This window comes from Prenolepis imparis, unplaced genomic scaffold (genome assembly GCF_030444845.1).
Source record: "Prenolepis imparis isolate NDT839.2.m4 unplaced genomic scaffold, iyPreImpa1.0 SCAF_6, whole genome shotgun sequence".
NCBI classification, from domain to species: Eukaryota; Metazoa; Arthropoda; class Insecta; order Hymenoptera; family Formicidae; genus Prenolepis; species Prenolepis imparis.
The window spans coordinates 9,027,494-9,051,809 of record NW_028141164.1 but is presented as its reverse complement, the minus strand read 5'-3'; the positions used below and the strand labels follow the sequence as shown (position 1 = coordinate 9,051,809).

General features: G+C 32.3%; 1 protein-coding gene across 3 annotated transcripts in view; it reads left to right on the top strand.

Moving 5' to 3' along the window:
* The window catches only part of LOC145937593 (uncharacterized), a 227,773-nt gene that overhangs the window by 199,673 nt on the left and 3,784 nt on the right, over positions 1–24,316 (top strand). The window contains exons 1-6 of one of the 3 annotated variants that reach the window (XM_083040736.1): positions 2,613–2,765; positions 7,725–7,820; positions 17,753–17,935; positions 18,158–18,490; positions 18,701–19,023; positions 19,838–24,068. In XM_083040736.1, the coding sequence (XP_082896862.1) occupies positions 7,779–7,820; positions 17,753–17,935; positions 18,158–18,490; positions 18,701–19,023; positions 19,838–24,068 (5,112 nt within the window). In that variant the 5' untranslated portion in view covers positions 2,613–2,765; positions 7,725–7,778. Of the gene's footprint in view, positions 1–2,612; positions 2,766–7,724; positions 7,821–15,590; positions 15,760–17,752; positions 17,936–18,157; positions 18,491–18,700; positions 19,024–19,837; positions 24,069–24,316 lie in introns of those variants that run through there. The other 2 variants (XM_083040735.1, XM_083040737.1) reach the window with 2 other exon arrangements.

Below are 24,316 nucleotides of genomic sequence, written 5' to 3'. Positions count from 1 at the left end.
TTTTTATTTATATTTTTATAGTCATTGTTGCGATTAATTCAATGCACGTTCCTTCATAATTTATTGCTAATATTATCATAATAGTATGCCATTATGTCGCACGAATTAGAATAGAAGAAATCAATCTAATATATCTTGAAAGAAGTATGATGTAACATTTTTATGTAACACGATGAACAAAAAGATATGAGTCATATCTTTTCTACTACCTACGAAACATTGATATAACGGAACAAGATAAAAATAGTCATGATTAGTTTGGTGCAACTCACATTTTATGCAATGTTTGATTAATTCATGGTATATTTAACAAATGAATGTTTTGAAAAAATTGTTAGGAGTAAAATTTCCTGCAAGATGAAATTCGCATGTCTTCTTTAAGACAAATTCGCGAGACTTCTGCATCGCGTCGACAATTCATACATTTGCTTCACGAAGGAGTTAAATTACAGCTTTTACCAGAAAACTTTGCTGCGGCTTTGTCTCCCATCTCGATTCGCGAGAGGTTTACTTTGCGAGAAAGTTTAGTCGCACAAAGAGTATTTGAACAAAAGACGGAGCAGTCTTGCGAAAAAAAATATTACAATTATTAAGATGGTCCTCTTTTACCTTGACTTCCGCATTAGTAAAAATTTATAACTTTATAGATCTTTATAGTTGCTAATTTAACGATTGAGAGAATGATCAATGAGAAAGATTAACAGTAAAAATTAATGGACTGGAAGATATTTAAAATGTATTTATCTAGAATATTTCTAGATGTGAGAAAAACCGAGTTTTTTTGACGCAGTATTTCTTTTTTTTTTTTTTCATTCTATGCACTACATTTATTTTACATTTCTCACGTCATAATAATCTTTGTATAATTGTACGTCTTACATTAATTCAAAATAAAAATAAATAAATAAATAATTATCTCCCTATTATTCACCGTAGGGATTTCGTCGTCAATTAAATTAAGTGTGCCGATTATATTGCATAACATAGAAATATCGTGACAATGTGAATATCACCCAGTATTTCGCAAAAGGCTTCTAAACAAGCGCAGCATTGAACTATCAATCAATGAACACTAAATTAAAACATGTTGTATATTATATACAACGTTACCGTTTTATCAACATAATGTTAAATATTATTACATGACTTTTAAATATCGGCAATCCGGTTTCATGACGGTCAGTATCTATATATATTGTTCAATTTAAAACCCATTTAAGAATATTTGACGTTACATTGACATAACGGTAACAGTACGTCTATTATGCAACATGCTCTCGCGATACTCTTTATTTGGAGATGTTGCATCAACTGCAGATTTCATCATTAGATTCTGTCACGTATAAATAAATACATTATCATCTCACTATTATCAATTATTGAATCCGCAATAAAGAATTAAACACGATAAAGAAACTTCTTCGATCCATCACACTTATATCTAGTCTATATCAATCTCTCTAATATAATATTGAATAAATCGATGCAAATGACTTTATCGGCGACTATAGACTCGCGCTCGTTAATGCGCTTGGCCGATATTCGATTAGAGGACAAAAGCAATAATATTATTGATTTCGATGTTAGCCCTTTTCTTCTCGCCAGGAGTAACGAAGGTAGTGTACGAACGGGGAATTAGAATTAGATGCTGCTCGATGACTTAGTCGCTTACTCATCTATTGAATATTCTAACACCATTATCATAAGCGATCAGACACATTCGATAATAACTCGCTCGAACATGAGTGAGAGTTATGTTGCTAACCTATGGGTTAGATAAAATCGATTACGATCCTGGACATCAAAATATAAGTATACTGATTATGCGACTCGATAAACTTTAACTTTTCTTCTTGTAAAAGAAATAAGGACAAATAAATTTAAATAGATTTAAACATTGTACGAAAAATCTAAAACAAATGTATAGAATATTAATGAAAAAATATTTAGAAAAAATATTTGTTAAAAAAAATGTCTCAAGAAATAACAGATTTTTTTATATGACATATCCAGTTCCGTGGGACAAGTTATAACTAAAAAAATTTTTTTTTAATTAAAAAAATTAAAACAATATAATGTTTATCGATCATTCGTGATACATTGAAATTTTTCTGTCAGCCGTGACTAAATTTCCCTAATAAATCCTTCTATTATTTGCAATACGCACGCACGTATGCATATAGTAATGTGCAAAAGAAATCTTTTTCATGCCTACGTATCTAATGATAAAAATTGTTGAAAAAGAGTATATATACATTATTTATTCTCTGCCTACTATCATCTCCTAGCCGATTAATCCTATTTTACGATACTCTATAAAATATTTTTTAAAGTCTTCAATTTATCAAGCATGACCAACCAGTTTATCATCTTTGGATGATCTGTCATAGCGATAAATCACTTTCTACGAAAAAACTTTATTACATTTTTGACGCTTTTCCAAGGATACAAAATATCCGGAGGAAAGATCATACGATCCGACCTGTCCGAAGGTCATCATATTTCTAGCACGATACCGGCGTTCACCTGACACTCTATCTCCCTCCAGGTTCCCTTTCAGGTTCATAAACCCTTCTCGTTCACTCTCCATCGTCCTCTTACTCTTTACCAGACCAACCGGAAGGGAGAAGGACGGAGAGGGAGTCGTAGAATGAATCAGAGAGGGACGACGGAACTGTCAGTGCTGCATTGGTCCTCCTCGCATAAGGACTGCGGAGATCATCTGTGATTACCTCTCTTGCCGAATCCTTTTTCTCGACACGACAGTGAGTTTACTCTCTTTTTCTCTCTCTTCGTTGCCGCGCCTCCTCCCTCCTTGTGGCATTTTATCCATTTACTCTATCATGAATGCTGTTTCAAGTACAGCCTTTCTGTTTTATTGTACAATTTTAATAATGTAACAAATATAATGACTCACGAAATTAATAATTTGAACGATCAAGTATATTTCAAAAATTTTTTTAAATTACTTAAATATGTATTTTTTCAGAAATATATTATTTGTATTTTTCTTTGATAATAATTGGTATTTTGTACAAATTATAAAAAATTGTTTTCATTATATTAAAAAATTCTACAAAATTTATAAAAAAAACTACAACAAATTGATAAAAATTTTATCAATGTCTTGAGTAACTATATATCTAACAATAAGTATAAATTGATAGAATTTTGTTATATTTTGGACAAATGCAAAAGAATTGAAAATGATTTAATACAAGATCCAATTTCTTTATTTTAATGTTTATTTTAGAGAACTTCAAATTCACGAATGTTCTTTAATTGATCTTTAATTGATCTTTGAAATTGATTCTTCTTTTTATAAAAATATTGAGGTTTCTAGAAAACTTGTTTTTTAATACCCGTATTTTCAGATGTAATTTTTTCAGACTTTTCAATTAACCGCCTTTATATCACGAATCATTAACGTTTTTCGGAAACATAAATCAAATTTTGCATGCCACTCCAATTCTCATTAATTTATCGTGCTGTTGAAAGTTGGTCATAACGTTCTCGCTTCCAACCCAAAATACATCCATCTTTTATGAAATATAATAACTATCCCCAGCGTGGTTAACGCCGTAACTAATGATGATGCCATTATCATTATTATTATTTGTTCATCCTTTTCCTAAAATTGTGGTTGATGAGCTATGTGAAAGCATCATTAAATTGTTAATTTGAACAAATATTTATTATGCACGCGATAAAATATTATGAAGCATTATTTTAAGACAAAATTTGCTTCTCAATAATTTTAAAAATACACACGCATATACAAAAATAATAAAAATAGATAAATTCTTTTTTTCTTTTAATAGATTTAAATTAAAATTATCTTTAATGTATCGTATATCTACCACGTTTGCTACAAGATATCTTTTATAGCTATAAAAAGTCCGATCGTTAATCATTATAATCTCTTATCGAAAATAACACGTTATAAAACACACGGAAAGTCGTCTCTTCGCGTCTTTACAAAATTATGCAACTTGTCACACGCTTAAATTCTGCTATAATTGCGCAAGTTAAAACGTGAATAAGCAATTCAAACAATTCTCAAGTGCCGCACGCGTTTTACGTCACTTTTCTATGTTGGACTCGTGATAATTACTAGCAATTATTCGAAGAAAGAAAGAAATCGCATCTGCTATGTGTCTGGTTTTGCCGAGTCGAGATGAGAGATAATATTGAATGTGAGAGCAGAGAATGGCCAGACGAACGAATTCTTAAGATGCAACCATCTAATTGCACCGTTACGCACAACCCGTTAAATCATCGTAAACATCGCTTTTCTCTCGTATCGTCCTCCGTTCTCAAAGGCGCTATTAAAAACCACCATGTAAACAATAATTATAGAATAATTAACTCAAAGCGCTATATTGAATATTGTTTTCGTTTTGGACCGTGTAATACCATTTACCGTTTAATCAATGCAGAATTGTAATTTAACTTGATTTAATTAATCGTAAGCTTAACTAAATAAATTTCATGGTAATGGGGATAACACGGATTTTGAAATTCTATATAAATGATACTATATTTATATAGTACTAAACTTTGACAGCATAAATTGTTTATATAAATCTGAGACAAAAATCCTTATTAGATCACGTAACACATGCTATTTGAATTTGCAAGAGAATCAAAATTAATACTCGGGATAAAAATTCAGATTTATATTCTGTCAAACAATTAAACTCATAAGAGAATCCTATCGTGCTTGTAAAAAATTAAATACGAGCTGCATTACGCATCGCGCTGGATTACTGTTTTGATGCATCACAAGTGCATTCAACTGCAAGAATGCTCACACCTTTTCTCCTCGTCTTCGAATGGAGCATATGCATGCCATGTGCGAATACGAACCTAATTGTAAACGCGATTCGGACTTGCCAGCCGTTCGTACTTGCACGCGCGAATAATAACATTAAAAACGAACATCGTAATTTGTATATCATTAAGCTGCTTAAGGAATTTTTAGTTTTCGCGATAAAATTTGATAGAGTATCATATATCTATTATAATTATTTTAAAAAATAATGCGCTTTTCTTTACGTTTTTTTTTTTTAATGGCGTTTACTTGCACGATTTTATACGATGCATAACTTATTGTTAGTTTCACATTATTTGCCGATGTCCATTATTTCACACGATTTATTGACATAGATATGTCGTTTCGCAAACTTTATCGTAAATGACCGCGCGCGCAGTTTAATTATAGAAATGGAGTCGTGTATCTGAAAAGAGAGAGAGAGAGAGAGAACGGTGACCATACACGTATGGGAATAGCTTATGTTAATCCTCGCGAAGAGTACGTTTTTAGTAAAACTATAAATAATCCATGCAATAAGAGCATGTGAAAATCATACCTGGGTTACTGGACGTTTTCGTTCGCTAATGATTCATTAAGTTTTATAAATCAACCGCATTTATTTTCCTATTTGAATCGTAATCTATGACTGATCAAATGACTGATTTATTCTTTAGAGTTACAAATACACTATATGAAAGATTGAGACGTTTGTAGTAAAGACAAATCAAATTTCAAGCGAATAATTATGTTTCTTATGGTTTACTTATTATTAATTTATGACATTCTTATTTTATGCTGATTAATATAAAGATAATTAATTTAACGTTATGTATTCTGATGTATAATACGTTTATATTTTGCCTACTACAATAATCTATTAATTGGTTTCTGATAAGATAAGATAAGATACGATTTCAAACTATTTTTAGCACACGATAATATGAGAGGTGTCTTTATGTTCGGAGAAAAATGCAAATAAATTGTGAGCCACTATGTCTCTCCATTCTTAACCATAAAAGTCTCACGATTACGTCAGGGGTCGCGTGAGTCACGATGCTTGCTGGCCTAAAAACACTATTACAACGAGTCATCTCATGTCAATAATTTTCTAAAGAGTCTCATCAAGGACACTGATTGCACGAATTTTAATAAATCGCATTATAAATGCATTGTTTAATTGTTTTTAAAAAATGACCATTACCATTAATCAATAATCAATTAAAATAATTATTTCTCTTATTGTGTGGAACATATATATATACATATTCATTCTCTTATTGTGTGGAACATATATATACATATTCATTACATTTAATTTTGCCTATGTTTTATTATGTAATTAAATATTTTTGTAATAAAATCATATAATTTCCAATAATTTTTTAAAAATGATTGACTTAGTTAATAATTTAAAATATGACTTTAAATAAATATTTCCGATATTTTAATATATTCTAATACTTATCATTTTCAGGAAAAAGAATTTTCGAATAAATATTTTATTTAAATGAAACACATTTAAATAATTATTTTCAGTAATATAAATTTAAAATATGTCCATTACTGGATGAGAAACATATGAAAACGATTGAGCTCGATAACGTAATAACGTATCAAACGCAGTAATATCAAATGCGCCCACGCTACTGATCCACCTACGTTTAAACGCGCTTGGCTTTATAGAGAGTAGATCGCTCGAAAGAGTAACAATAGCCGAGTTCACTCACTCGTCGACCCGCACAATTCGAATTCGTTGCATTACAATTACATTTGCGAACCGTTCGTGAATTACGTTCGGTAATGTGACAGGTGAAACAAAAAGTGAAAGCCAATGCGCGCCATTGAACCTTTAATATCTGCCCGCTTTAAAATCGCATGCACTTACGAAAAGACATTTTTTTTCGCAACTTCAAAAAGATGTACAATATGGCTTAAAAATTAATTTTAATGTAACTTGAAAATTTTATTAAAAATTTATATATTTTTCTGTTATTTCTATTCTTTAATATCTCTATAATTGAATTTAATACTCCTTATTAATATACTCTTTATAATTGAAATATCCATTACGTCGTTATCCAATATGTCAAACTCCTATAAATTAAAAATTTCTGAACAGAAAATAACTCATATTTGATTATTCAGTAGTTGTTATGATGTATTATAGAGGTACTTGCTTTGTAGCTATATAATACAGCATACAAACTCTATTTTAAGTATAATTATTTGGAACTCGAGGAACTATGTCGTTTCCCGCGCATGCTGAACCGAGCTATTTTCATCTGCAAAATATTACTACTCTGCTAGTAGCGAGTTACAGATACGCAACATTTGTCTAAGTGCGTTATAGTTTATGATGCTAGCACGACTACCTTTATTGGAATGTTCCGAGTACATTCTAAATCGCGATATTTTAATTTAACAAATAAAAAAATGGCTTACAATTTCATAAGAAATATGCACAATTGATAACTTTCCACTTTCAAACAGTATTGCACTTTCTGCAATATATTATAATTCTTCTTCTATTTTCTTTTAAATAATTATATGTAAATATATGTGTGCATATGTATATGTGAAATCTGTATTGTATTACGAAAATACTGTAAACGAAAATATTGTTTTCTAATCTAGTGTTCTCAGACAAGTTAAATTAGTATTGCCATATTGTACAAGACATCATATTATATTAATAATATATGTATAAAAAAATTAATATACATATTTATCAAACTTGATGTGTCAGAATATTGTTCTCTCAATAAAAGATAATATAAATTTCTTTATTAAAATTTAGGTTAAAAAATTCAAATTGCCAAAAATTGCACGTAAAATATACGATTAATATTGATGTTCATCCATTTTGCTCTTTTTAGAAATAAAAAAAAACTTTTATTATATTTTTCAGAACGAAAACATCTTCCGTTGCGCGAGTGATCGCAAAGTAATAGACAACTGAAATATGGCAGCACCACAGGCATCGTCGCGTCTCGAGATGCTACAGGTAAAATAATTTCTCTGCTTTTATAAATTTTAAAAAAGATAAATTTCTACCTGTAAACAAGTTAATAATTTTATTTGAGACAATAAATGTATTATTTTAACATTTATCATAGGATTTTGTAAACGTTTTAGTGTATAATTAATAGAGTAAAATACAAATATATATAAATACATATACATATGTATAAAGTACAAATCAAAATCATGTCACTCTTCATAATTTTTTTAACTGAAACAAATTTTACTTAGTTAGAGATATAACATAATAAATTTTTTGCCAACTATTACGTGCACTTTGAAGCTTATGTAATTTCGTTCACGCTTTATTTACGCGCAGTCCGATATTAATTATGAAAATAGATAATCGTGCGCAATCTATTTACATGAATTTACAAAGCTGTTACGTAAAATAGTAACACATTCGTGATTAAGAGTTATTTTTGCGAGAATGTAACATATTGATTGTTTGCTTTGTTGTCTGATTGGTTCTCTACGGTTCTCTCTTTTTTCTCTTTTTCTCTCTCTTTCTTTCTTGTATTTCCGAAATAATATTTGATAGATCGCTTAAAGCTTAAAGTAACTCTGACGTTCTTTTGACCCACGTATCGTTTCTGTACCATGCGAACGCTTATATGGCATCTTGTTCAGACACGCGCAACATGCGACCCACGTACCGGTATATCCAAATCCGATCGACAAGCTGATATTTCGACAAAGTTAGATCTCTTCCGCCTACTCTTACACAATATGTTTCCCAATGAATATGAACATTATTTCAGATATAAAATCAGCGCGCTAAAATAATAAGAACGATTTACGTTGAGATAACTTTGTTTCCGAATTTTATGTTCCAATAATTTTTGTATTTGGATACTTTCAATAATGAGATTATATTTGATGAGGTTCAATAACACATGTACATAACTGTGATAAACTCTATTATCATCAATCATCACTTCTAACATTTTTTGTAAAGATAGGCGAACAATTGTTTCAACATAAAAATATATGGCACTCGCGCATATATATATATGTATAAGCAAGATTAGATAGATATAATTCTTTTTATTTTTACGTATTTTATTTTTACTTTTAAAATATATTTACATGGAAAGTGCATTACATACTTTAATAACTGTCTTTAACTTCTCACACGACACACCTCTAGGAACAATTTTCTTGGAAGAACGTAACTCCAAGTTATAGAGCGAGACAAGAATCGCGAGACTTGAAGAAGACAAAAAAGTGGACGCTTGGTTTGTCAACCATGACAAACTATTGAGACTCGTAACCATAATATTGTGACGTCATTTCCTTTGCATTGATTGTGAGACGCGACAGACAGATTTCTCAGACATTATTTTTTTCTCTGCGCACACACGAATTTTTATTTTAAATTTTTTACTATTTATAAAATTAAATATATTCTATCTTCATAAATATATTCCCAATTCTGCAAATATTTTATATGCGTTAACGATACACTAAGTGATTATACTGACAATGAATAATTTTCTTTTAATTTTTTGTTACAAGTATTTATATTTGCCCACTTGTCTTAAAAGCAAGAAAATAAGTAAATGTCATATTAGATCATTTAAAAAGCTAATTCTATCTTTTCTACCTTGTTACCTTTAAGCTTAATGCAGCAAATTGCTTTGCACACATTTGTGTTAAATTAGTAGATAAAAAGATTGAGCATCAAAAAGATTTTATATCTTTATTATCAAATTTTATTGAGTTTTATATCTTGATTAAAATTATATTCATATATATGAAAATCAGATATACAAATTCACAATTAGATATACAATTTTATTATATATTTTCGATATAAAATCTCTTTGATGTTCGTTTAAATATTAAAAGCATTAACTTTCGGTCAAAAATTGTTAATTGTTGATTAAATTAATTCATTACGTTAAATCAATTTATGATTCGTCAATCATGATCAATTCATGATTCATGATTCGTCATTGCATATCTTGGGAGTTATCGTTGTTTTGAATTTTGTATATGGCATCGTTGTGGGGGCACAGAAAATGGATATATGTATTCTCAATAAAATCTGAGAATATTAATGCAGATGAAGCTAATGCGCACTGCATTATACGCATAATATTCGTTTCGAGGCATCTCTTGGTACTAACGCGCATAAAAACGATCAAACGACCGAGCGAACGTCGTACGCAGCTCGCGAAGCCCACGCTTGACCTTCCAACATTGGAGGAAGGTGTGTGAATCGAAAAAAAGATCTCGAGCGAATACGAATGCATTACGTCATTGTCGATCGGGGAATCCGATTCGATCATAATTATATACAATTGTATTTATCGGCTTGCTAACAAATTTCGTAGATATTTTAAAGAGATTGACGATAGGCTAAAAAAAGTTCTAACAATTTAACATTATTTAAAAAAACATAAGAATCTAATAAGCAGTTACAATTTGAAACTAAATGATGCAACGATTAAAAAAGTTTCTAGAAAGATATCCCATTGGGCAAGATAATCATAGTAGAAAGTAATTGAAGCGCTTGTGCTAATTGTAAGTCATTTTTAAACATCTCGTGAGGAGATGATATATATCTACAAGATGTTTTAGAACTACCGGATATATATCATTTACATTACAATTTCTTGATTTTCTTAGAAAGAATTACACAAAAGAAGAATATTTTCATTTCAAGAGACATCCAGAGAAATTAAAAATAAATTGTTTTTGATTGAAATCTCTTTAAACACCTTTTTCTGATATCCTACATGTTGGGCACGTATTTCACGCGAGCGTGCACATTCAACACGCACTGACATGAGAGAAAAAAAAGACGCGTGCGGCACGAAACGTGAAGCTCGTACGGATAAATCTAAAACGCGAATTCGGAGCAGCAAGGAGGACCGCGGGAACGGTAGCGGTTGGCTTATAAATAATTGATGAAGAGAGGTACGATGCAGCTTCGCTTGCCGCCTATTTGTAATTGTAATTTTGCGAGGTGCATGCCCAGTTAAGCAAAGTAATTATGGGCAGATTTCGTTATCGGGACACGTGCACGATCTATGGAAGACAACGAGATGCGACTGCGCCGTCGCGATCTCAAAGCGATTATCATCATTCTTTTTCTTTCGATATATCTAGTTTTACTTGTTAACGAACTTTCGTTACAATAAATAATGCATTTCAAAGCAGAAAGATTGAAATCGATATAAAATCGTTGGGCATTTAGATTTCGATATTGTTAAATATTTCTTTTCATGATAATGAAATCGCCACGATATCGTGATATGTGTAAGATCCTTTTTTTCACATGGAAAATATTTATCAAACTTATACAAGTTTGGAATTCCATTTCCAAGAAATGCTTCATCGAGAGTATAGAATACACGCATAAAAAGTTTGCATAGTCGCACGCGAAAATTCAATTCGTCTTCGATAAAATGCAAAGTTCAAGATTCCTCGAGAGCATTGTCGGTCGTGCGAAATGATTGGTTTTCGGTCTATCGAACGTAGTAATCGCAAGAAGTACCTGCGTCCAACATTTCCACGACTCTCCTTATCCCTCTTCTTATGGCAAACAATAAATTTTTTAATTTGTCGTAGTCTTATTTTTAAACATAATATTTGAAAATAAGCAATTCGTGGGATCGATATTTCGAGAATCGTATGAATAAAGAATGAACTAAATGGAAATAATGAGATTAGTATAGGTAAAAGGAATCATGAGATCATCTATATTATCAGATGATTTTTAGGCGTTGATCAATTATGAAGAAAAAATATTAATTCTTTTTCACATTAAAAAAAATATTTTTTTTAATTTTATAAAATGTCTCTAAATATAAATTTATCTTTATATTCAGTATTTTATATTCTGATGGTGAAAAATGTTTCACCATCTGTACCTTGAAAAAAATATATTCCTCATTGTAAGTCTTTCTACAGGTTGTATTGACAACTAATTTCCGCGGCAAAGCTTGTGATTGTGGCATTTTCTGACAATAAAAATGGAATTTTACGTGGAAAACAAGCGGGATTTAAGTCCGAAAAATCAAAATAAATCGCACAAGCAAAGTAATTTCTTTTTTTAATTGCAGTAATATTTTTTTATATGCAACTATATTATGAACTTGATAGGCAGCACGAGGTACTTCTCGAGAAACATTACAAGAATTTTTCTTAGAAACCTATTCTTGACGCAGTGCACGAAGCACTGCTATTTAAAATAAAAATACATATAGTATATAAAATATTTGATAATTCTAACTCTAAAACTCTTATGTTATGTCTGATATAATTAATGAATTATATAAAGCATTTTGTATATAAATTAAATTAAATAAATAAAAATAAATTAAAATTAAAATTTTTAATATTAATCGATTTCTACTCACGGTGAACAACCCTATTCTCTCCCTCCCCCCAGATGCAGCTGCGATAAAGCTCATCTTATTGAGGCAAATTGACATTAACTCGCGTCGAAGCGACCAATTTTCCGCGTTGGCGTACAAAGTCTATGAAAGCGACAAGGAAGTAATAAATCTTGATCTAAACCAACTGCCAAACATACGACTCGTTTATATCAATTCTTAAAATCACCTCCATTACTCTTTCCAACCTTGAACTTTGCACTTCGATGAAATTTCCAAGTAACATCGGTAGGTTTGTTTCAAACTCTTTGCGAGCGACATACTTCGCGAATACTCTCTATAGTTATAACGACTATAATGTCGTGGAATTTATCCTTTAATGTTGTACTATGCAATGTATTTAAAGAAATAAAAATTATTTCTCATATTTTTTTCAAAATATAATGAAATATATTTTTAGTAATTAGAAAAATTTAACTTTAATAATATGATAATTGTCTAAAAAGAAAGACAGTTGTTCTTCAATTCAATATTAAGATATTTTTAAATAATTTAGATATATGTATATCGCAAAAATAAATTTGTTTTTCTTCTAAGTAAGAACGTATGAAAAAAAGTAGTAAGATAAAGTAATAATAGAATAAAAATAATGTTTTTATCTTAATTATTAAAAATCAATATCTTAATATTGCGTGATATGTAAACAAAATTATTTTTTTAAACTATTTTTTAAGTACAAAAATATCTCAAAATCTCATTATTTGAAAGTATTTTCAGTAAAATTGAATTAGAGAGAGAGCAGCTCTTTTTGTATAAAAAGAATTATTGAATTAGAGATGATTTAAAGAAACTATTGAATTGGAGAACAGCTTTTTTACAAAAATTATTATATTATTAAAATTATCTTTTTTTATATTGAAACAACGTTATACATCTCACTCTGTACATCAGCGTATTTAATAATTCTATTCACCTAGCCATTACTTGATTACGTGATGGTCACAAATATAAGAACAAAAAAAATATTAAATTATTGAAGCGGATCAATTTTCGAGTAAATCAACTTGAAACTTAGTCACATGTGTATATGTATATGCAGGGTTGGGCAGATATGTATCTTAAAGTATCTGAGATACGTATTTAGATATGTATCTTATTTAAATACAGTATTTAAATATCGAATAATCAAGTATCTTGAATTTTGTAATTAATTATTTTATCTAAATGTATCTTGTATTTAAATGTATTTATGTAATTAAATACATTATTATCCCACGTGTGAAAAAGGCGTTTATAAAATTTGATACTAGTCTATTCTGCTCCTGTAGAAAAACTGTTTTTTTTTTTGCGGGATTTATACATTCGCCTACTCGTGGCCTTCTATCTGACAAAATGTTTGAAACATTGGTATTTTTAAAAGGCAATATAAATTACCAAAGTTATAGTTTGTAGTGATGATAAATAAATAGAGTATACTCTTTGTATACTGCATTGAAAAACCTATACTTAAATTACTATAATATATGCTATAATATATAAATTATATAATATATGCCATTATATATCTATTATTTTAATTATTATTATTTAAAGTTAAAATAAATGAACTTATCTCTCTTTCAAAGTGCTGATTTGCTGAAGAATAATTGTATTTAAAAGTATTTATAAATGTATTTAAATACAATTAGTATTTAAATATATGTCAAAACCAATATATTTAAATAGTATTTAAATATATATCAAAAAGTATCTTGTATCTTGTATTTAAATATTTTGTTTTGAAATATCTGCTCAGCCCTGTGTATATGGATTTCTTTTCGATCGCCTGTCAACCCACATTAACTATCATCGTGGTCGTAAGGGTAGATCTGAGATGGACATGCGCGCTGCCACACGATGTCAGTGCGCTGTAGTTTGTAACAACACAGTTGTGATGGTAACATTCACAGTGCCGCAGTTCTATCGATGCTACAACGTGCGCGTTAGCCGATTATTAAATCATTCGCCCCGGCTAATCGTATTTTGTAACTTTCGAAATTCATCATTTCGCGATTAACCACGCGATCGCCTGTGAAAACATTCAACTACATCCACATACAAATTGTAGTGGTATATGTACGCGTTTCTCGCACCATGTTGACATTGGACGCGTTTTGTCATGTTTCGTGTATGTGCAAATTTAATTGCATGAATATCAGACTGAAATTTAACGTAGAGAATGATGCATATAAACGTTTCAGTGACATTTTGTTTCGCAAAAAAAAATGTTTTATTTACTCTATAATATTAAATTAACACTCTAAAAAAATCGCAACTACATGTTATCGCAGCTATATCGATTTAACAAAAACTGCCCTCGATATATTTGCTAACGAGATTGCAGACTCCATGTAAATGTAAATAAGCTTTGGCTGGTTAAATTTAGACCGATATTATTTGACAGGAAATCGATATTTTTTAAAAATTTATATTTTGTAATTATTTATGCAATTTTATCGATTTAGATTTAGATTGTCCTCGATATACGTGTTAATTCGATTACAGACATTTATATAAAATAAACTTTAAAAATTATGAAACTGTCCGTGTCACGTTGTTTTACAAAGAGATGTGTTATCTGCTCTAAAATATAAAACTTTTAAAATTTACATAATTGTTTTTATATCTCTTTATCGCAACTGTATTGATTTAACAAGACTGCTCTACATGTATTTACTAATTGGCAAATTTAAATAAACAACGAAAATTGCACTTTTATGATAATAAATCCGAAGTTGTCATTATACGCGCAAAGAATTAAATTTCGATAAATTACGCGCAGGTGTAACTAAATATGCACAACATTTACAAAATAATTAAATAAAAGTGCATTAAATGCGGCGAATAATACATACTGATACGAAAAATTTACTTATAAAGATAGCATTGGCAAGAGTATCTCGTGATAGTTTAATTAAAATTTCGATAAGCAACTTTAATATGGCACTCTTTAATAATGCTAGATCTGCCTGTTGAACTTGTATTTTCTTTCGCAAAGTTTGAAAAGAAAAGACTGTGAACTTGATGTACAGCGTCACGACCTCTAACTATTGTCAATGTAGATTCTTCTCGTGTGATTATATATAACTTTTTATTAAAGTTCTTTTGCGCATTCTTTTTTAGAAACTCAATGTTAGATTTGCAGGAAAGTATCACGAAACAGTTACATTTACTCTATATTTCAAAATTATTTTTCCTAAAAAGAGGACTCATGTAATCGATAAATAACAATGTCACGTAGAAGTGTGAATAGTGAACTCTATGAAACTATGAATCTGTGTGAGTGCTAAAAACATCAGAAATGTCAATGATTCGTGATTGAATAAACCAATCTTCAATGTAAGAAAATTTGTGCGAGGGTTCCTTAGGACACAGACACAAGTCCAATGACGTCCAAGCCGAAAATTGATTGAGAAATCAATAACAAATATGCATACTCGACCGCAACAGCTGGGCGCTCGCGGAGTTTCTATGGACATGAAAACATCACGGGCAGCTCAGGAATATGACTCCACGTTCACTAATTTGGAAACCATGGTACAAATTTTAGAAGCTTGAAAATTAATTAAATATGTTGATATAAGATATCAAGATATCGATTTTAAGATATCGAGGTCTTAAAAGACAAAAATAATTGTGATTTAACTAAAATTATTTGTATTATAATTACAAAATTTAATTAATAGATATAAAGATTATTGGAATTTAATTAATAGATAAAGATTTGATATGAAATTGTATGAGAACAGAAATATATCATTTAATAAATCTTCAATAAAAAGACGAAATAGAGACAATGAAAGTAAGTAATCGTATCGTCAAAGCGGGCTAACGTTAGGTCTTTCGCAAGACACGTTGCATGCGTTTTATCGGCAATATTCTGAAGCGGAAAAGGAGAAACCGCAGGCGCGAGAATAAAACGGGAATGTTGCTTCCTCTATATATGGTTAAGTATGTCAGAGTCGTCGACTTCTCGAATCTCATGTCCGTGTGCCTACGCGATACCCAATCCTCCGAACCGTTTTTTTCTTCCTTTTTAGAAATCGCTTGCATGCGTTCTTAACGCGAAGAAATCTAAAATAGACGCAATTTTAATGCGAACGCAAAGAATTCGCGTGTTATTTATTAATCATTTATTTATTTCCAGCTAAAACCAGCTAGGCCCATTATTTATTTTTTATTTTCCTCATTTCTTTACTGTTTATCTTTGGGTGCATTCTTTCACGCTTAATTGGCAATCAGCTATTAATGGATGCGTTAGCAAATAGTATAATATCATGTTCACCAGAACGCAGTGGGTATAGCTATCATGTTTGTAATGCATATCGATTGCCGGGATCTCGTGAAATATCAAGGGTTTGCCAATGCAGTGACAACGCATTTACGAGCATTTACTGGGTCAAGAAATAACGATAACTCTATGTAGTCAATAATACAGTAATGCGTATAATTTAAAGCTAATATCTGTAGCTAATATATTTATTTACTAAAAAATACTTTTACTATGTAATGTTGAAATAACTTATAGTAAGATATAAAATTGATAAAACTTCAAAATTATTTGATAAAATTTTTAAAAATTTCTTATAATATTTTCCAATTGTTCTATAATCATGAATGTAATTATAGCGTTCCGTTAGCATTATTAATTACCTTCCCGCTGAATCTCGGGTTTGCGTTTCTAACCAAACCGTATATGGAGACAAAGTGTCCAATATGGCAGATTCATTAGGCATGAATCAATTAGTGCATCTGATTGCCAATGCAATCACCGAAGAGATATGCAATTAGGAGAACTGAATGATTATTAAACCGCGGTTGATCTTTGTTCCATTTTTGCTCCCAAAATAACTATATAAAATTCTATAAACCTTACTATGATTATCTATAGAAGTAACACAAATAAAACTTGATCGTAAAAAAATAACGAAATTATTAAATCTTAAAAAAAGTAATGCTTTATCTTAATTTATCTTTTTATCATAAAATAAAATTCAATGTTTAATGCAAACAAATGTTTGAAAAACCTTAATCCATCATCGATGACGCTATTTTCTTAATAACTAAAAATTGATACAATTATAAAAAAAACCCCCAGCTTAAAATTTAATATAGAACGAAGCAGTGTGTATCAATTTCATCGCTAATTTTTCTTATAAATACAATCAGAATTTTATTTTCTTTGACACACGACTGTAACCGAATAAATTCAATTATAAATGCAATGTCGAAGATGCTCCTTAACACCGATACTCTTTAAGGAGTACAGAGGGTTGAAATAACACGAGCGACGCAGGGTTAAAAGACGAACGATCCGCTTTAGCATAATAACGAGTTTACTAACCCCCTCGCATGTAGGTTAGAGGTGAATCGATGAGACGGTTGCCGTGTAACCTGCGGTATAGAGACTCGCAGGTACTCGCGATACTGTGCACTCACATGCGAGCCGACGTACATAATCGCGCGACGTCGGTCCGCATTTCTGCGCGGCGATATGCCGAAACTCAAAGTGAATTATCCGGGAACACAGGCTCGCTTCCAGCAGAAGCAACTCCAGGAGAAGGAGCAGAAGCTGCTGCAGCTATACGATCAGCAGCAGCAGCGAGCCTATCAGGTGGTGCAACGGGGTAGCGCGGGTTCCAACAGTTCTAATCACGGCGGTTCCACTACAACGACGACGACGACGACGACCTCGACCTCGCAAGGCGGTAAGGTAAGTAATTTCGCGGAACGAATGGAGAGTAATGTCGGGTATAGGTGTATCATAATTTTGCGTCAGCTCGAGTCGTGATTCATCGCACGTTAATTATTTACGAATTTCAAAAAGTAAACAATAGCTTTTCTTTATTATAAAAATAGACAAGTTGTGAATTTTTTATTGTATCTATTTCGAAATTTCGAATGTTATAATTGTTATAATTTCGCGCGTTATAAGGTGAGACAAATGTTCGATGAGAGGCGGCAAACCACCGTCAAGGGAATCGACAGGAGCTACCCGTTGGAACCCCTCGAGAACAAGTTGCGAAAACAAACGAACGGTTTGACGACGCAAAGGAATGGCAATTCGATAGTAAATCGACAATCAGTGAAACGCGTAACGCGCGCGGACGTTAACAGTAATATTAACGGCAGCAAACCCGTTGTTTCTTATCACGAAGAAATGCGCGAATCATCCGTACGTCGTCACGATGATGAGGATGAATTCGGCGTCGAGAATCGCGTCGCCACATTCGGTAATGGATATTATCGTCACGAAGCTGACAATGAGGTTGGTTGCGCGTAAGATATTAATGTTCTATTTGACTCTCTTAATTTATGAGTTGTTCGTTTATGTGAGATTTATGTCAAAAATTATTTAAAGAATTGAAAAATATTCCCTTAAAAGCTGTAACTTTATTCAGCAGTTACTTTATCAAACATATTTTATAAATATATATTTATTATTTTGTAATTTATTCTATTATATATTAATGCGCAGCAAGAAGAAGCATTCGATCAGGAAACGGTGGAGAGAAATCGCATGATGGCAAAGATCCATTTAATGGGATTCGATGAGAGCCTAAAACATCAAGTGAGGAACGATTTGGAAAATGAGGAATTTCCAGAATATCTCATGGTGGATGTACCCGATAAGCTTCCGAAAAGAAACGTCACGAAAAAATTGTCTCAAGCGGAAGCGCGACTCGAGCGATTCAAGAACGCGAACGCGAAGAGGAGCAACATGCCGAAACAGTTAACTTCGACCAGCAGCGTGATAAAAAAACGATCGGAACAAACGATCCCGGCAAAATCGAATTCTAGGTGAGTTCTCTTCTGATATTATCATTTGTAATTTAAATTATTGCTAAAGTAGCCTGTAGAAAACAATATATTACGAATTTTAATAAATCCATTGAATTTCATATAGAGGATACTTTGTCGCGATTAAAAGTTAAATTTATAATTTATATATTATATATGCGTGCAAATCATTGTGAATTTCAATCATCGACAATCGCTAACAAAACTCGCCGCTGCTTGCCAGAATTAATTTTATACGCCACGTAGTTGCAATTACTAGCCTCGACTATTACAGATATAATATATGTATATAATAAATATATGCGCTAACAATGTGCATCATGAGAAATCCGCGAGGAGAAAAATATATCTGAGGAAGAATAATACCACGTGATCGTTCTTGTTCTCTAATACATATTTATCTAACCTCCGCCTCATCGTATACTAGAACGAATATTAAAAATAGACAAACGGTGGATAACTAATTCGCAGAGTCATGAATATTAAATGAATGAGTATTCAGAAGAGAATTAATTCGATAATTTCTCTGCTCCAGTTCGAAGTTACACGTGTAAAATTAGATCACAAGCTTAATTATCTTTCTGTATCTTATGTATTCATTTAACCGCAATTTACACAAAGCAGATTTAACATTTCGGGTTGCGAGAAAAATAACTAGCGGGACGTCTATCACAAAAGCAGCTAGCGCTAATCAGCTTGGGCGCTGAACCGAAATAAGGTCGACCGCTGCGCTGTAAGAAAAAGCACGCATTTCTTAGTGTGATCTTGCTTCAGAAATCATTCTACATTTGCTTTCTCGACTATGCGTTCTCAGACGGAGTGAGATCGCCGGAACTTCCCCAACCGACACAAGAAGCGGAAGTAGTCGGATTTCAGATCGCAGTCAAAGGATTCTTGAAAATGTGAAAAATTTTCTGCCAGCTGAAACTCGCGTAATCGATAAAATAAGTAAGAGAAGAGAAAATTCGGATACCGAAACATTTAACGGACGCGACAGTCCGCAAAGCTTTTCTCGAAAACCTATAAAAGCAGAAAACAGTTCGAGGATTTATCCTAGAAAACCTTTAAATGGCTTTAAATCACTAACGGCTGATGGAAAAATATTTATAAGACGCAGCACAAGACCGCAATTCTTTTGTAGAGAATCTAAAAAATCCGCCACATTGAACATTGATCGAAAATCTGATTCGTCAGGATCACCATTATTTTATCAAGAAACGTTAAAACAAAGCAAAAGTCCACAATTTTTCTTCAGTGAATCTGAACAATCTCGTACAAGAAGTGAATCTAAATCGCCGATTTCATTAAGTACGAGTCCACAATATTTTCATCGTGAATCTAAACAACCCGAAACAGCTATGAGTTCTGATCGAGAAACCATCGATCGAGGAATATTAAAAAAGCGAAATACGATTGATTTCGATAAAAAGCTTCAAACAAATCTCGATCGAAAAACTTCGTTTAAATCGCCGTCATATGAAAGGGAAATATTAAAAAAGCGAAACACCAGTCCACAATTCTTTTGTAAAGAATCCGAACGATCTGGAACAACAATGAGCATTGGACGAAGATCTGATTTGTCAGAATCACCGTTATTTTATCAAGAAATAAAACGAAGTAAAAGTCCGTATTTTTTCCTCAGCGAATCCGAACAATCTCATACAACAAATGAATCTAAATCACCGGTATGGGACAGAGAAATTTCTTCAAGACGAAGTACGAGTCCACAACATCTCCATCGTGAATTTAAACGATCTGAAACAGCTATGAGTACTGATCGAGAAACTATAGAATCTAAATCGTCAGAATGGAACAAGGAAATATTAACAAAGCAAGATACGACCGATTTCGATAAGAAACTTCGAATTTCAGGTACAAATCTCAATCGAAAAACTTCCTCTAAATCGCCATTATATGAAAGAGAAATATTTAAAGGGCGAAATGCCAGTCCGCGATTCTTTTGTAAAGAATCCGAACGATCTGGCACAACTATGAGCATTGATAGCACTGTTGATTATTCTAGATCGCCATCACACGATCGAGAAATAATAACGAAGCGAAGTGCAAGTCCGCAATTCTTTTGCAAAGAATCCGAACGATCTGGCACAACTATGAGTATTGATTACAAAATTAGTAAACCTAAATCGCCATTATACAATCGAAAAATGTTAAAACAAAGCACATCTCCACAATTGTCGAGTAGGAAAATTGAGAAACAATCTACAACAATCGATCGACAATACGATGGATCCAAATCATCTGAAACAATGCGTGAAAAACGTGAAAAGCGCACTGCAAGCCCGCAATTTTTCTGCAAAGAATCCGAAAAATCTGCTACAACGATGCTAATCGAACCGAGATCGAGTTCGACAGACTCTACTAAAAATATATTAAAACAGCGCAATTATACTCCAGATATTTCCTATAAACGATCCATAAAACCTTTACTATTAATTGATAAAATTAATTCCTCGCGTAGCTCGAATCCTTCGATTATTAAACACGAAATAAAGAAAACAGAATCTCGCAGATCATCGAAAATTTCGGAAACCTCTGCAACATCGACCAGTTCGATCGTAAGTCTGAAATATGGCTTGGAATTTGACAATATTTTCCAATCAGCAGGACTCGTTCGTAAATTTATGAAATCTCAAAATGGAAAACAACGGAGCAAGGTCTGTCAATCGCCTCTTAAACGAAATATTAAAAATATCAAAAATGTTTCAATTGCGAAAAATGATCAATCGAGGAATCGATATAAAACTTCGTCACCTTTTCAAAAAGCGACTTCTCCATCTCTCGAAAGTAGAAGGAGGGCTACGCCAGAATCGCCTCGCAAAAGTATCACTCCAATAGAAGTCGATACGGAGATTCAAGAGATCATTATGACCGATCATCGTATCGAACGCGACAAGTTACAAAAGACGGAGAGCCCAATATCGAGGCGACAAATTGATGGAACGTACATTAAATCGTTCAGCGATAAAACAAAATTCAAACCCTCGGTTACCTATCCTATTCGCAAAGTGCAAAAGCAGAGAGCATCTATTTTAAAATCAAATGTCTTCAAATCGAAGGAAGATTCCCCCGGAAGAAGTAAAGGATCCAAAGATTATCAAACGTATCGAGATAGCGAGGAAAGCGCAATCAGTCTGAATAAACTCGGTTGTAATCCTGTGAGCGAAACTTCTCAACGTGCCATAACTCGAGCCAAGGAAGATGAAAATCGAGTATGTAAAGTTAATACATTTCGAACACAAGAGCAAACGTGGAATAAATCCGTAAAAAATCAAGCTGAACGCACTGCATTTCGATCCAGGAAACGTGAAGATCGACGGTATACGATTCCTCGATCTCCAAAACAGACACGGGATCGATCTACGAAAAGTCGCATTTCGAAAGCAATGTCTCCCGATTCTTCTAGGGAGAGAAAATATTCCGATGATATAGTTTCGCGTTTACGCGATCCTGAGGAACAAAGTGGAGAAACGCGGACTGAATTCAATCGATTGCGAAGTTTACAATCTGCTCGAATAGTGCAAGATACTTTAAAGGAAAAAAATCTGTCCGTGTCTGATGAATATAATCAAAAAAGAACAGAAAACAAGACTGAAAATGCAGTAGATGAGGTCGACGGGATCGACGTAAAATATCAAACGATAGTTGAAAGCGCTCTGAATGAGAAGATTAAGGATTATCGCAAAATTACTCGCCCACACTCGACTGATCAAACAGATAAAGACATCACCATTCGAGAAACGCGGATGTCGACGGCATCGAATAGTTTAAAGAAAAAAAAAGATGGTGATAGACGACACGATGTAAAGTCTAAAATTTCACCTCGAGTCCCGTCTTTAAAAAAAACTGCAAAAATGTTTCGGAGTGCTGACACCTCAAAGATTTTGCCATCTCAGAGAATCGCATCGAATATGAACCGAAATTCCACGTCCAAATTTTTGACAAATACCGTCAAAGATCACAAAGACAGAAGTACGCTAATTACGAAAAAAACAGCGAACTCGTTTAATAAAACAAATGTAATTGAAGAGTCAGAAGACACTGCGAGGAAATTTTCAAAAATACTAACGCAACGAGAGAACGAATCCAAAAAAGATTTCGAAAGAATGAACTCCGTAGAATCAGCATTAAGAAGATTCGATTCCATCGGCGCAGAATTTGAACATTCAGGCCCGACGAGTTTCCGGGCATCTCCAGAGATTTCCCTACAGATGATGGATGTGCAAACAAAAAGTTCTGTTAAGCAGATAGTCACTTCAGAAGGATCAACGTTAACTACTTCTGAAATAACAGATAATCCGGCTTCAAAATTAACTCCAAAATCTTCAGTTAACAAAAATATCAAAGTTAAAAATTTTTCACGTAAAAGTAATTTTAAAATTCTCAACAAAGAGATTTGTTCTTCCAAAAAACTAGAAAAAAGAATTGGAAACTCGATCCAAAACAAGCAGAAATCGATGCAAACTCGATCTCCGATGTGTAAACGGCGGTTATTCGAATCTGATTCAGAAAAAGAAATTCAAGAATCAAATTATGCAAAAACGCGTAAGAAAGAAAATTATTCTTCCGTAAGTTTTAGATTTGATAAGGCCAAATCGGTTTCAAAGGTAAGATCTTCCGAGAATCTCAATTGCGAGGACACAAAAGACTCGAAAAGATTGCAAGAAACGTCAATGTCTTCCGTGAAACCATTACGATCTATCGAGGATATTCGAAAGTCAATCGATAACGAACAAAATAAACTAATCACTGCAAAAGAGTCGAGCTCAGCAATTGCAAATCGGCGTTCGGTTTCGCGACAGCATGTCGACGCGAGAAGATCGATCTCTGCGACCGATGCAGCGAAAAACGTATTTCTCAGAGGCGATCCGGCGAGATTGACTAAAGCTAAATCCTGTGTATCCAGGATCACGAAAAGCCCGAGTCCAGATTCAGCTACGAGAAAGCATCACCAAACGAACACGCGAGCGAACACAAGAGAAAGCGCACCTTCGTCTCCTTCAAAAAGTCCCGATATTGCTTCTAAAGTAAGTATAATTGAAAAATTGGATATTTTTACAATTGCTTTCTATTATAATAAAAATATTTTTGCGAGAAAAATATATTTTTTCCTATCTCTTATTTATCGCAGCAAAAAGTCATCTATCCGAAAGGATAATTTTATATTAAACTGTTAAATTTCCTATATATATATATATATACATAGATAAATATATTATTAAAATACAATTTAAAATAAAAAATTGAAATGTCATGGAATATTAAATTCAAGATA